At 41.3% G+C, this 14,632-nt stretch overlaps 1 protein-coding gene across 1 annotated transcript; it reads left to right on the top strand.

The window, feature by feature from the left end:
* The first annotated feature begins 4,538 nt into the window (after positions 1 to 4,538).
* LOC137639598 (uncharacterized) lies at positions 4,539 to 6,011 on the top strand. Its single transcript, XM_068371859.1, has one exon. The coding sequence runs from the start codon at positions 4,539 to 4,541 to the stop codon at positions 6,009 to 6,011; it is 1,473 nt and encodes a 490-aa protein (XP_068227960.1).
* The last annotated feature ends 8,621 nt before the right edge of the window (positions 6,012 to 14,632 follow it).

Raw genomic sequence — 14,632 nt, 5'->3', positions numbered from 1 at the left:
ACAAATGAATATGTGAATAGGATGGTTATGAACTTCATCTTGATGAATATCTTCAGTTCCTCTGGTCAGTATTAAAGTTTCCTTTAATTATCGGTTTATTATTTACTTAAAACCAATATAATGAATATGAAAGGCTTAACAGAAGCTTAGTTTTACTGAAAGAAGAGAATGTAAAAAGATAATTATCAAGAATGGATAGATAAAGCGATTTAGAGAGAGTGTGGAAGAAAAGCGCATATGATTTCCGAGCGACAGAAGGACCGCGGTGGCTCACGTGAGAGCATGCGCGAAGTGGGTCTTATTTTTGTCTGACAGTTGGTTGACCCATCATTGTATGGGTCCTGGCTTCCAGTGTATAATCCCTACAATTATTCTTCCAATCCTAACCGCAGTTGCCTTCTGGTTTCGGGTGTGAGAAGACAGGTCACCGCCCGCACTCTTTCTGGGTGTCCACATGGATTTATTATAGTGGTACCTATGCTGTGATCCTGTACTGATTCGTTCGTACAGTGGAACTATATCACATTTACTTGTTGTGGAGGATATATTGAACTGTGATACTCGTAGTGATAAAATGAAGTCATTCAGTGAAAGCAGTCATATTTGTTTTCTCTAGTGTAGTTGCTACACAGGGAGATCGTGTCGAAAACAGCCAACAACGTATGGTTGAGGACAGTGAGAAGTGACCCTTAATCCCAAGGTGTGCCTAATCCCAACCTCCCATCCCAAACCAGTGACCTCTGATACGACGGTTAAACTTTACCTCAATGTATTAATCTCGTCCTAGGAGAATTAATATATATTAATCCTTCTAGATCTCGTCCTTCGCCATTTCTCCCCATATCCTTTTCTCCCCACCCTCCCTACCTGCCAAATCCTCACCTTCCTTGTCTACCTTTCACCCCTTCTCTCTCTCTCCAAATTTACAGCCGACCTAACGCGACGGACCACGTGTGTGTTCTCTACCACTATGGGAGAGCCCTCAGATGATACGTCAAAACAATGAAACCCTCCTCGCGGAATTTCGGACGAGAGTACGGATGACCAGGAGGACGGGAATGAAGGTAATTTTAAAGACTATGAATCCAAGATACATAGAAAAAAAAGAGAAGGCGAGAGAAGGAAAACATTGCTGTGAAAATTAACGAGATTAGAAATGGTGGAATAGTAATAAATAACGGTATTAAAAAGAACAGTGAGAATGGAAATGACTCAAATAATAGTTTAAATAGCGTTTCAAAAGCAAATGTAGATAACTTAGCAGCACAGGAGTCAACTACACTCTACTTCCCAGGAGGTTACACTGGAAATGAAAAAGATAAAGAAAAGTGGATATCTGAAGTGAATAATAAGGGGCACTCAATTAAAGCTTACCCAGGGAAAAAGGGCCTAATAGTGCTAGTAAATGCAAAAGAAACCTTACAAATGCTAACAACTACAGGACACGAGGGAGTAGTGCTATATCAACCTGAGCGTAAAGAAAGACAAAAAAATAGTTATAATACTAGATGTTAATCCAAGCTACATGACATTGGAATGGGTATAAGAAGCATACCCTGCTATCAGTGGACTTGCATGGAATAAATGGAGCAGAACAAACAGTGAAATAATTGGGTGGTGGAAGGGAGACATCTCTGGCCATCTGTCAATTCCAATTTATCCTCATCCACTTAGGATCAGAGAATATGTGCAAAGGCCTATTTTGTGTGGAAAGTGCTCTAGGTGGAATCATGGTAGGGATAAGTGTAAGAATTCCGCTAGATGCAGATTTTGTGCCCAAAACCATGAGTCAGCCACATGCAGAGCTCTTATCAATGCTGGGAATGAGATTGCTCCTTTATGTTGCAACTGTGGAGGCAGTCACAATGCAAATTCTAGCCAATGCACTAAGCACCCTACTGCAGCTCGAGCCCCTGAAGCCCATAGTGCAGCAACTAGCAGAGAAGAGCAGGGAGGCATCTCAGGGCCTCTAGCAGGACATGCCCTTCCCAGGAGTGGAAGCCTAATGCATAAGGAAAATTTCCCACCCTTGCCTGGGGCATGGACTACTACAGAAGCTACAACATCCAAACCAAGAACAGAGGTTAGTGCCTTGATGGTATTAAATAATAGGCTCAATAACTATATGGAGACAGCCAGAAGAGAAAATGAAAGTCTCAGAGCAACTATACAAATCTTGAGTGAACACCTTGTAGGGCAGAGCAAAATACTAGATAAACTGGTATCAGAAAAGGAAAAGGCGCCAATGAAGAATCCACAGGCAGATGAAGACAAACAAGAGATTAAGCAACTGACAGTAGAAAACGAAAAACTAAGAGAGGAAAATACAAAGCTACACCAGGAAATTAACAAGCTACGGCAAGATTTTACAACATGGAGGAACAAACCATCAATTGCAGATGGTAACTCAAGCAGTAAGGATGTCTTAGACTACTCAGGCTACAAGACAGATGTCGCCTCTATCAACTGTGACAACATTCACATGAAAATAGCATTACCAAGGAACATATCAGCAAAAAAGATCAAGGAATTACTCACAAAAGTATACCAAGAAAATAGCTCTGAAACACCAGAAATGATAACAAAAGTGGCAGTAGCTGCCCACAGCAGTATGAGATGAGATAATTAATTAGAGAGATGATAAAAGATGCTAACTCTGAAAATGAACAAGATGGACCTTCTCAAGATCTGTAGTTGGAATTCAAACAGTCTGGCAAATAGACTAATGGAATTGTAACAATTTGCTCTTGAAATTCTTGTGGACATCATATGTCTGCAGGAAACTAAGCACATGCCCACAGATTATATAGCCATTCCAGGGTATCACTTTGTCTCAAAAGATAGTGTCCAAGCAAACAGGACTAATGGCAGAACAATAATGAGTAGAGGGCTAATAACATACTACAGAAAGAACCTAGCTGTAAGAAATGCACAAACCTGAGATTAGGTGCAAACACAGACTGCCTTACCATAGGAATACATGATGAAGGTGGAAAACAGCTATTCCGTGTGTGGAATACATATTTCCCAGCACAGGCCCTGGACATTGATAGTAATAACCTACTAGCAAAAGATAATCCCTTGCTGATAGTGGGTGATCTTAATGCAGTACATCCAAAATTAGGCTCTGCAACAGGGAGGAGGAATGTAAATGGCATACATATGTACAAGCAACTCATGAGCAGAGAAAACAATATAAGAATTCTAAATGATGCAGAAACAACACATATTAAAGGAAACAAGCTTGACTACATCTGTATAGTTGGAGATACAGATCTGCAACACAGGTGTGAGATAGTGGATACCCTAACCTCAGACCACTTTGGCATCTATGCAGAGATTGTACTGAACAAAACCTTTAAAAGAAAGATTACAGCACAAAATAAAATCAACGTACCAAAAAATAAGAAGACAGCATCAGAAAAAGTATGAATGTTTGGTATGATGGCTATGAAGCCAAAAGCAGTGACAAGTATAATGAGGATCTTATAAAAAGGCTAGAAGAGGAAGTGCTAGAGCGCACACATCAGCAGAGAAGAGAACCACAAAAGCCACTAACAAGCTGGTATAATGTATATGATGCAGTGAAGAGAATAAACAGGCAGTATAGCAAGACAAAGAAGAAGTGGAGGAATAAACCCAGCCCAGAAAACCTAACAATATATAGAAGACTAGAGAAACAAGAGCAAGACGTTAAAAAGAACTCAAGAGAGAAGTACTGGATTAATTTTATGCAAGGCATCAATGAAAAAACACCTCCTTGTGAGGTCGCAAGTCGAGTGAAGATAGCCCAAGGGAAGAAAAACAGAGAACCACTCCATCCGAATCCGAGAGAAAGAGCAAATGAACTTATGACAAAGTGGGCATGTGATGCAAGCAATGATGCATTACCTATCAAGGTTAGAATGGCAGTTGAAAAAAGGATAAGGAAGAAAATAAAGAGGTTAAGAGCAGCGCTCAAGAAGATAGGGAAGTGTGATGACAAACCCTTCACAGAACAAGAGCTGCAGGAAAGTGGGAAGTCTACTGCACCCGGATTAGATGGGATTACATATAATGCTATCAGGTTCCACACAACAGTGAGTGGAAATCCAGTTCTGAAACTTTACAACATGATATGGTCAGGGCAGCCCATACCTAAAGCATGAAAGAAGTCCCTCACAATACCAGTACCAAAACCAGGAAAGCCAGGTGAATTTCGACCCATTTCATTAACATCATGTCTGTGCAAGGTATTTGAAAGAATGTTACTAAACAGGCTCAATTGCTTTATTAGGAAAAAGCTGTCAAAGAATTTATATGGCTACATACCTGGGAGGAGCACACACCACTGTATTCATAGAGTAAGTGCAGCCTTAGGGTTGAAATACACAGTTTTCATAGATTTAAAGGGGGCCTTTGATAGGGCTAGCCATATAATTATTTTGACTGAGCTAACAAAAATGACAGAAGGAAGACTCCTACAGCTCATAATGGACTACCTAATAGATAGAGTCAGTTGTGTCTACTTTGAAGGCGTACAATGAAGATGGGAAAAAATGGAATTAGGTACCCCTCAGGGAGGTGTTCTGTCACCTACTCTTTTTAATATTCTAATTAATGTACTTGGGAAAATTAATATACCAGGAATCATAATAACCATATATGCAGATGACATAGTGGTACAAGCTAGCACAGATAAGAGAATAAAAAGGGCAATTAGGGCTTGCACATCATTATGTAACAGCATAGGATTAGTCATATCACCTGAAAAAACAAAGATGATAGCAAGGGACACAAGCAACCCCTTGATACTGCACATACTAGGGCAAAGAATAGAGAAGGTAGCCCAGTACAAGTACATGGGTGTCATACTCAGTAACAGGTGTCATAAATTGTATGAAGTTAAGAGAATAGTTCAGGCTTCAGCAATGAGGTTGCGCCTTCTTTGGAAAGTAGCATGTGGCTCGGTGGGTGCATGTGTACGAAAGGTAAAGAAACTCTATACATCTATGATAAGATCAATAATTGATTACAGTAGTAGCATGTTGCTGCCACTAAGGAAGAGCTATATTGGTATCCTAGAAATCATCCAGAACAAGGCAGCAAGAAGTAAACTATGGGCACCTAAAAGCGTCAGGCAAGAAATATTGAGGAATGAGGCATGTTTGAAGCCAGTACATCATAGATTAGCAATAACAGCGATCATCCAGTTGTATAGGTCTATCATGACAGATGACGATGGATTAACAAGAGATACTCTAATTCACAGCTACCCTAAAAGACTAAAGAACGGTTGGGTTACCGCAGCAAGACAACTAATAGAGGCCTCTAGCATGAAAGAATATCTAGACGTAACCAAGATAGATGTAAAAAGCATTCCGCCATGGAGTATACCAAAGACTGAGATACTGCTTTCAACTTTAAAAGAGAAAAAGGAAGAGATGAATCCTGCATTGTTGAAGAATGACTATTTTCAGAGGCTGGACAGTATTCAAGGGGAACGAGTTCATTATTACACAGATGGATCACTTCTGGAAGATGGGAGAGCAGGAAGCGGGGTAACTGTGTATCAGAATGGAGCAGAGGTACACTTTCTGTCCCTACGATCGTCAGATGGATGCTCCGTACTACAGTCAGAACTGTTGGGTATTACGGCTGCACTAAGCATTATAAAAAGGAATAAGGACAATGCCATAATAGCAACAGACAGCCTGAGTGCCCTGCAATCTCTAACACCAAGAAAAGCTGAAGCAAACACCATAGTGAGAAGAGCTATAGACCTGCTGTCACAGATCAAACAAGCAGGCAGAATGGTTGCATCCATATGGGTGCCTTCACATATTGGAATCAGAGGCAATGAGAGAGGTGATGAGCTCGCTAAAGAAGGTGCATGGAAGGACAGAGTAGACTACAAACTGACACCATCCCTGAATATGTTGAAGGACTCTGTTGGAATGGAAATAATGAAGAGTTACAATGAGAGAATAGAGATGCTCAAAGAAACACACATCAATAAGAAAATATCTTGAAATTACTGAAGGAAAACCACCTGATTATAAACTCCTTGGTCTAGAGAGCAGAAGAGAATAAACAACGTATAGCAGACTAAGGATTCAGGACCGATACCTTTGGGAGGTGCTGCCAGCGGCCAGTCCATCAGAAACATGCTGCAGACTATGTGGCGGGCTAAGGAAGCACACTCTCAGTCATTATCTTGTGGAATGTGAAGAAATTACTCATTACAGGCCACGGGGACTGAGTGGGGTTGGGCTGCTCAAACATTTTCTGCAACCTGGTGTACTGAAAAAGATTGTTGCTGCTCATCCAAAATTTGCTTGCTCCAGATAGTCAATAGACTTGTATATACTGTAATATGTACATAAATTAAATTGCAGTACATCTCATTTTGCAGTTACCTGGTATCATTATAAAACCTGTTGTATTTAGTTTTCATTTTAATAACACTTACACAAAAATTTTATGTGTTGACCTCATCTAAACGTAATTCTTTCAGCTAAATAATTATTTATATATTGTACAGTAACCAAAATGTAATACATCCTATCCTGCAGTCACCAGTTAGCATTAGAATTGTTTCTAATCTATTTATAACGTTTATATAAAATCTCATATGTTGCCCTCATGTAATGTCATTCATTCAGTAACAAAATTATATTAGAATATTGTGCATAAACTTAATTGTGTAAATCAGTAAGAAATTCCTTATTATATATACAATAATAACACATGTTACTAGCAAATATGTACCTAGACAGAAACCTGATAAAATGCATATTTTGTATAGTATACATTCAAATCATTACTTATTGAAAAGCATATATTAGAATTCCATATTATACAGTACTTATGACAAAATTTGCAATCTTTCAATGGGCAATTCCTACTCATCATGTATTTTATCTATATAATTGACTGTAAGTATTTGAATTTTGTAAAATTATCTGAGTACCATATCAGCCCTGATGAATGACATTTGTCTAGTAATCAAGAGGGTGGAAAAGGTATGTAAAATGTCACACCCAATGCCATCCATTCAAAAGGGCTCACCCCCATACGCATACCGCGACCGGGTTGCCTGTTGTGCTGTACTTTGTAAACTTTGTAATTTGCACAATAAATTGTTTCTCTCTTCCTAACCGTCAAGGTCCAGTGGTCAACCTAGTTTTTCAAAATAAGCGCCATTAGGTCACTGGTGTCACCGGACAGACTTTTACCATTGCCTTAATCCTACCAATGGCCAATATCCATGTATTTCAATATCTTTATCCGTAGCTTTAGTAAGGGTGAGTGAAATGCAGAAAATTATCATCTTTTTCAATTCCCGAGAGAGAGAGAGAGAGAGAGAGAGAGAGAGAGAGAGAGAGAGAGAGAGAGAGAGAGAGAGAGAGAGAGAGAGAGAGAGAGTTACAAGGATTTTGGATGTCTCAAAGACTTTTAGTCCATCCGCGGAGACTCCATTTGTTCTTGGGTAGAACGATTTAGATGAGCATTTAGAGAGTTCCTATGATCTGGTCTAACTTATTCTTGAACTCGTGTACCGTGTTGCAGTTTACTACATAAGCTGGAAGTCCATTCCATGTATTTGCTATTTTGTATGTAAGGAAATTGTCAGATTAAGTAGTGTTATATCTTTTCAATTCCAGTTTGTATCCGTTACCTCTGGACTGATTTGTGCTAAGCGTGAATAGATTGTTGCAATACCTATTTATTAGTTCTTAAAAAATTTAAAATGTCTCTATTACCTGTCCCCTTGGTCGTCAAGTTTGTAAAAATAATTTCAAAAATTCCATCTTTAGTCTGCTTCTAAATTGCCCTAGTGCTGGAACTAATTTGGTAACTCTAGCTTGTACAGCTTCCAGTGCAGGATTATTTATAATCTATTTTTCCTTTAGTTCATATTTATGGGATTGATAGAGGGTAATTTTACCCGTAATTTTCTTAAATGTTTAACTTATATTCAAGATGGCTTTCGTACAAACTATTTATATTTATATTCATTAATTACCCCATACACTGTATGTATGTACGTATATATATATATATATATATATATATATATATATATATATATATGTGTGTGTGTGTGTGTGTGTATAGGTGTGTGTGTGCGTGTGTTTGTGTGTGTGCATTATGCCACGAAAAGTAAGGAATAACGTACAATACAGTCGTATTTATACAGAAAAATCTAATTACTAAGTTGTCAGTTTCTTGATGATTCCAGATAAATGTGATTCTAGAAAAAAAAGGATAGTATGGGATTAACAGAAAAGTGACGAGAGATTAGATTCAAATTTTGACCCTAGATAAAGGCAACCAAGAAGGATTCAACATTATTTCTTTTGGTGTGGTCATTAATATGGATTATTTTTCTGGTTTACCTTTCTCATAAAGAAGCTCCCCAATATCTAAAAAAAAATTACCATATTCTCTAAATCGTTCAAATCATTTAGAAAACACACATTGCAATAGGGAAGAGATCACTCTTCGACTGCCTACTTCAATGCTGGCGAAAAGGTTGAATTTTTTTGCATGTTTTTTTGTCGTTTGTTCAACTCCATGAAGTTAGTCATTATACAATTAGAACATTGAAATCACTGTGAGCTCTCTCTCTCTCTCTCTCTCTCTCTCTCTCTCTCTCTCTCTCTCTCTCTCTCTCTCTCTCATGAATTATATGAGCTGTAGGAATAGTTGTTTTAAAAACATTTACCTAGGGACCTCACATCTCTTTTTTCGCCAGAAAAAAATACTTAAAATACAGATCCTTTCTCGATCCTTAGGGGTATTTAGACTGTTCACTGTGCTCGCTGATCTTGGGCCACTGTTCCTTTGAGCGTATCGACCTTTTAATTACTCTGATCGGACTTCGGGTACACCATACTTATGGTTGACCTAAACCAAAGTTGCAATTGAGAGACGTTCTCATCTCAATTCTTCGTATGGACATAAAAAAAATTCTGATTTTTGAGTTCGTACCTTAACGACCGCTAAATGAAAGACGAGAAAGCAATCTAACCAGTTTAATATGTACGGATTATTTGATACCGAGTGTCAGACTAATCCTGTTCTTGTCCAAGAATGATTGACATCTAAATCTTAACCTTTTATCCCCTTTAGTTACTTACTATCTACATAGTTTTAGTTCTCAGTCTACAGAAATAATTCACAATCACGCGTGGCTCTGATCGACCTCGGATCATAAGTCTTCCACTGACCACCTGGAAAAAAAATAACCGAGAAAATCATGTGTGGCTCTGATCGATTTCGGATCATAAGTCTTCCATTGACCACCTGGAAAATTACATTGCCGAGACAATCATATGTGGCTTGGATTGAACTCGGATCACACGTCTTCCACTGACCACCTGGAGAAAAATTAGCCGAGACAATCAAGTGTGGCTCTGATCGACTTCGGATCATAAGTCTTCCACTGTCCACCTGGGAAAAAAAATCGCCGAGACAATCCTGTGTGACTCCAATCGACTTCGGATCATAAGTCTTCCACTGACCACATGGAAAAAAATAGCCAAAACAATCATGTGTGGCTCTGATCTACCTCGGATCATAAGTCTTCCACTCACCACCTGGAAAAAAAAATCGCCGAGACAATCCTATGTGGCTCTGATCGACCTCGGATCTTAAGTCTTCCACTGACCACCTGGAAAAAAAATAGCCGAGACAATCATGTGTGGCTCTGGTCGACCTCGGATCATGAGTCTTCCACTGACCTCCTGGAAAAAAAATTGCCGAGACAATCCTGTGTGACTCTGATGGACCTCGGATCATATGTCTTCCTCTGACCACCTGGAAAAAAAATCGCCGAGACAATCCTGTGTGATTCTGATCGACCTCGGATCATAAGTCTTCCCCTGCCCAACTGGAAAAAAAAAAATAGCCGAGACAATCATGTGTTGTTCTGATCGACCTGCCCAACTGGAAAAAAAAAATAGCCGAGAAAATCATGTGTGGCTCTGATCGACCTCGGATCACAAGTCTTGCACTGACCACCTGGAAAAAAAAATAGCTGAGACAATCAAGTGTGACTCTGATCGACCTCGGATCACAAGTCTTCCACTACCCACCTGGAAAAAAAATAGCCGAGGTAATCATATGTGGCTCTGATCGACCTCGGATCATAAGTCTTCCACTGACCACCTGGAAAAAAAATTGCCGAGACAATCATGTGTGGCTCTGATCGACCTTGGATCATAAGTCTTCCTCTGACCACCTACAAAAAAAAAAAGCCGAGACAATCATGTGTAGCTCTGATCGACCTCGGATATTAAGTCTTCCACTGACAACCTGGAATAAAATAGCTGAGACAATCATGTGTGGCTCTGATTGACCTCAAATCGCAAGTCTCCCACTGACCATCTGGAAAAAAAAATAGCCGAGACAATCAAGTGTAGCTCTGATCGACCTCGGATCACAAGTCTTCCACTGACCACCTGGAAAAAAAATAGCCGTCACAATCATATGTGGCTCTGATCGACCTCGGATCATAAGTTTTCCACTGACCACCTGGAAAAAAAATCGCCGAGACAATCCTGTGTGACTCTGACCAACCTCGGATCATAAGTCTTCCACTGACCACCTGGAAAAAAAATCGCCGAGACAATCATATGTGGCTCTGATCGACCTCGGACCATGAGTCTTCCACTGACCTCATGGAAAAAAAATTGTCGAGACAATCCTGTGTGACTCTGACCGACCTCGGATCATAAGTCTTCCACTGACCACCTGGAAAAAAAATAGCCGTCACAATCATATGTGGCTCTGATCGACCTCGGATCATAAAGTCTTCCACTGACCTCCTGGAAAAAAAATCGCCGAGACAATCTTGTGTGACTCTGACCGACCTCGGATCATAACTCTTCCACTGAACACCTGGAAAAAAAAGAGCCGAGACAATCATATGTGACTCTGATCGACCTCGGATCATGAGTCTTCCACTGACCACCTGGAGAAAAATTAGCAGAGACAATCAAGTGTGGCTCTGATGGACCTCGGATCATAAGTCTTCCACTGTCCACCTGGGAAAAAAAATAGCCGAGACAATCCTGTGTGACTCCGATCGACCTCGGATCATAAGTCTTCCACTGACCACATGGAAAAAAATAGCCGAAACAATCATGTGTGGCTCTGATCTACCTCTGATCATAAGTCTTCCACTGACCACCTGGAAAAAAAATCGCCGAGACAATCCTATGTGGCTCTGATCGACCTCGGATATTAAGTCTTCCACTGACCACCTGGAAAAAAAATCGCCGAGACAATCATGTGTGGCTCTGGTCGACCTCGGATCATGAGTCTTCCACAGACCTCCTGGAAAAAAAATTGCCGAGACAATCCTGTGTGACTCTGATGGACCTCGGATCATAACTCTTCCACTGACCACCTGGAAAAAAAAGAGCCGAGACAATCATATGTGGCTCTGATCGACCTCGGATCATAAGTCTTCCACTGACCACCTGGAGAAAAATTAGACGAGACAATCAAGTGTGGCTCTGATGGACCTCGGATCATAAGTCTTCCACTGACCACCTGGAGAAAAATTAGACGAGACAATCAAGTGTGGCTCTGATGGACCTCGGATCATAAGTCTTCCACTGTCCACCTGGGAAAAAAAATCACCGAGACAATCCTGTGTTACTCCGATCGACCTCGGATCATAAGTCTTCCACTGACCACATGGAAAAAAATAGCCGAAACAATCATGTGTGGCTCTGATCTACCTCGGATCATAAGTCTTCCACTGACCACCTGGAAAAAAAAATCGCCGAGACAATCCTATGTGGCTCTGATCGACCTCGGATCTTAAGTCTTCCACTGACCACCTGGAAAAAAAATCGCCGAGACAATCATGTGTGGCTCTGGTCGACCTCGGATCATGATTCTTCCACTGACCTCCTGGAAGAAAAATTGCCGAGACAATCCTGTGTGACTCTGATGGACCTCGGATCATATGTCTTCCTCTGACCACCTGAAAAAAAATCACCGAGACAATCCTGTGTGATTCTGATCGACCTCGGATCATAAGTCTTCCACTGCCCAACTGGAAAAAAAAATAGCCGAGACAATCATGTGTTGCTCTGATCAACCTGGGATCACAAGTCTTCTACTGCCCAACTGGAAAAAAAAATAGCCGAGACAATCATGTGTGGCTCTGATCGACCTCGGATCACAAGTCTTGCACTGACCACCTGGAAAAAAAAAATAGCCGAGACAATCAAGTGTGACTCTGATTGACCTCGGATCACAAGTCTTCCACTACCCACCTGGAAAAAAAATAGCCGAGGCAATCATATGTGGCTCTGATCGACCTCGGATCATAAGTCTTCCACTGACCACCTGGAAAAAAAATTGCCGAGACAATCATGTGTGGCTCTGATCGACCTTGGATCATAAGTCTTCCTCTGACCACCTACAAAAAAAAATAGCCGAGACAATCATGTGTAGCTCTGATCGACCTCGGATCATAAGTCTTCCACTGACAACTTGGAAAAAAATAGCTGAGACAATCATGTGTGGCTCTGATTGACCTCAAGTCGCAAGTCTCCCACTGACCACCTGGAAAAAAAAAATAGCCGAGACAATCAAGTGTGGCTCTGATCGACCTCGGATCACAAGTCTTCCACTAACCACCTGGAAAAAAAATAGCCGTCACAATCATATGTGGCTCTGATCGACCTCGGATCATAAGTCTTCCACTGACCACCTGGGAAAAAAAATCGCCGAGACAATCCTGTGTGACTCTGACCGACCTCGGATCATAAGTCTTCCACTGACCACCTGGAAAAAAAATCGCCGAGACAATCATATGTGACTCTGATCGACATCGGATCATGAGTCTTCCACTGACCTCCGGGAAAAAAAATTGCCGAGACAATCCTGTGTGACTCTGACCGACCTCGGATCATAAGTCTTCCACTGACCACCTGGAAAAAAATAGCCGTCACAATCATATGTGGCTCTGATCGACCTCGGATCATAAGTCTTCCACTGACCACCTGGAAAAAAAATCGCCGAGACAATCCTGTGTGACTCTGACCGACCTCGGATCATAAGTCTTCCACTGACCACCTGGAAAAAAATCGCCGAGACAATCATATTTGGCTCTGATCGACATCGGATCATGAGTCTTCCACTGACCACCTGGAAAAAAAATTGCCGAGACAATCCTGTGTGACTCTGACCGACCTCGGATCACAAGTCTTCCACTGACCACCTGGAAAAAAAAGAGCCGAGACAATCATATGTGGCTATGATCAACCTCGGATCATAAGTCTTCCACTGACCACCTGGAAAAAAAATCACCAAGACAATCATGTGTGGCTCTGATCGACCTCGGATCACACGTCTTCCACTGACCTCCTGGGAAAAAAATTGCAGAGACAATCCTGTGTGATTCTGATCGACCTCGGATCACAAGTCTTCCACTGACCACCTGGAAAAAGAAATAGCAGAGACAATCAAGTGTGGCTCTGATCGACCTTGGATCACAAGTCTTCCACTGACCACCTGGAAAAAAATAGCTGCGACAATCATGTGTGGCTCTAATCGACCTCGGATCACAAGTCTTCCCCTGACCACCTGAAAAAAAAATAGCCGAGACAATCCTATGTGGCTCTGATCGACCTCGGATCTTTAGTCTTCCACTGACCACATGGAAAAAAAATCGCCGAGACAATCATGTGTGGCTCTGATCGACCTTGTATCATGAGTCTTCCACTGACCTCCTGGAAAAAGAAATTGCCGAGACAATCCTGTGTGACTCTGATCGACCTCGGATCATAAGTCTTCCACTGACCAGGTGGAAAAAAAATAGCTGAAATAATCATGTGTGGCTCTGATCGACCTCGGATCATAAGTCTTCCATTGACCACCTGGAAAAAAAAATCGCCTAGACAATCCTATGTGGCTCCTATCGACCTCGGATCTAATGTCTTCCACTGACCACCTGGAAAAAAAAGAGCCGAGAGAATCATATGTGGCTCTGATCGACCTCGGATCATAAGTCTTCCACTGACCACCTGGAAAAAAATCGCCGAGACAATCATGTGTGGCTCTGATCGACCTCGGATCACACGTCTTCCACTGACCTCCTGTGAAAATAAATTGCAGAGACAATCCTGTGTGATTCTGATCGACCTCAGATCACAAGTCTTCAACTGACCACCTGGAAAAAAAAATAGCAGAGACAATCAAGTGTGGCTCTGATCGACCTCGGATCACAAGTCTTCCACTGACCACCTGGAAAAGAATAGCCTCGACAATCATGTGTGGCTCTGATCGACCTCGGATCACAAGTCTTCCCCTGACCACCTGAAAAAAAAATAGCTGAGACAATCCTATGTGGCTCTGATCAACCTCGGATCTTTAGTCTTCCACTGACCACCTGGAAAAAAAATCGCCGAGACAATCATGTGTGGCTCTGATCGACCTCGGATCATGAGTCTTCCACTGACCTCCTGGAAAAAAAAATTGCCGAGACAATCCTGTGTGACTCTAATCGACCTCGGATCATAAGTCTCCCACTGACCACCTGGAAAAAAATAGCCGAAACAATCATGTGTGGCTCTGATCGACCTCGGATCATAAGACTTCCATTGACCACCTGGAAAAAAAAATC

The sequence above is a fragment of the Palaemon carinicauda genome, chromosome 4 (assembly GCF_036898095.1).
Source record: "Palaemon carinicauda isolate YSFRI2023 chromosome 4, ASM3689809v2, whole genome shotgun sequence".
In the NCBI taxonomy this organism is placed as follows: Eukaryota; Metazoa; Arthropoda; class Malacostraca; order Decapoda; family Palaemonidae; genus Palaemon; species Palaemon carinicauda.
The sequence above is the reverse complement of the archived record's forward strand: the minus strand, read 5'-3'. Positions and strand labels throughout refer to the sequence as shown.

What these genes read in the sequence shown, in the direction of transcription:
- LOC137639598 (XM_068371859.1), top strand. Translation starts at nt 4,539, where the DNA reads ATGGAATTAGGTACCCCTCAGGGAGGTGTTCTGTCACCTACTCTTTTT.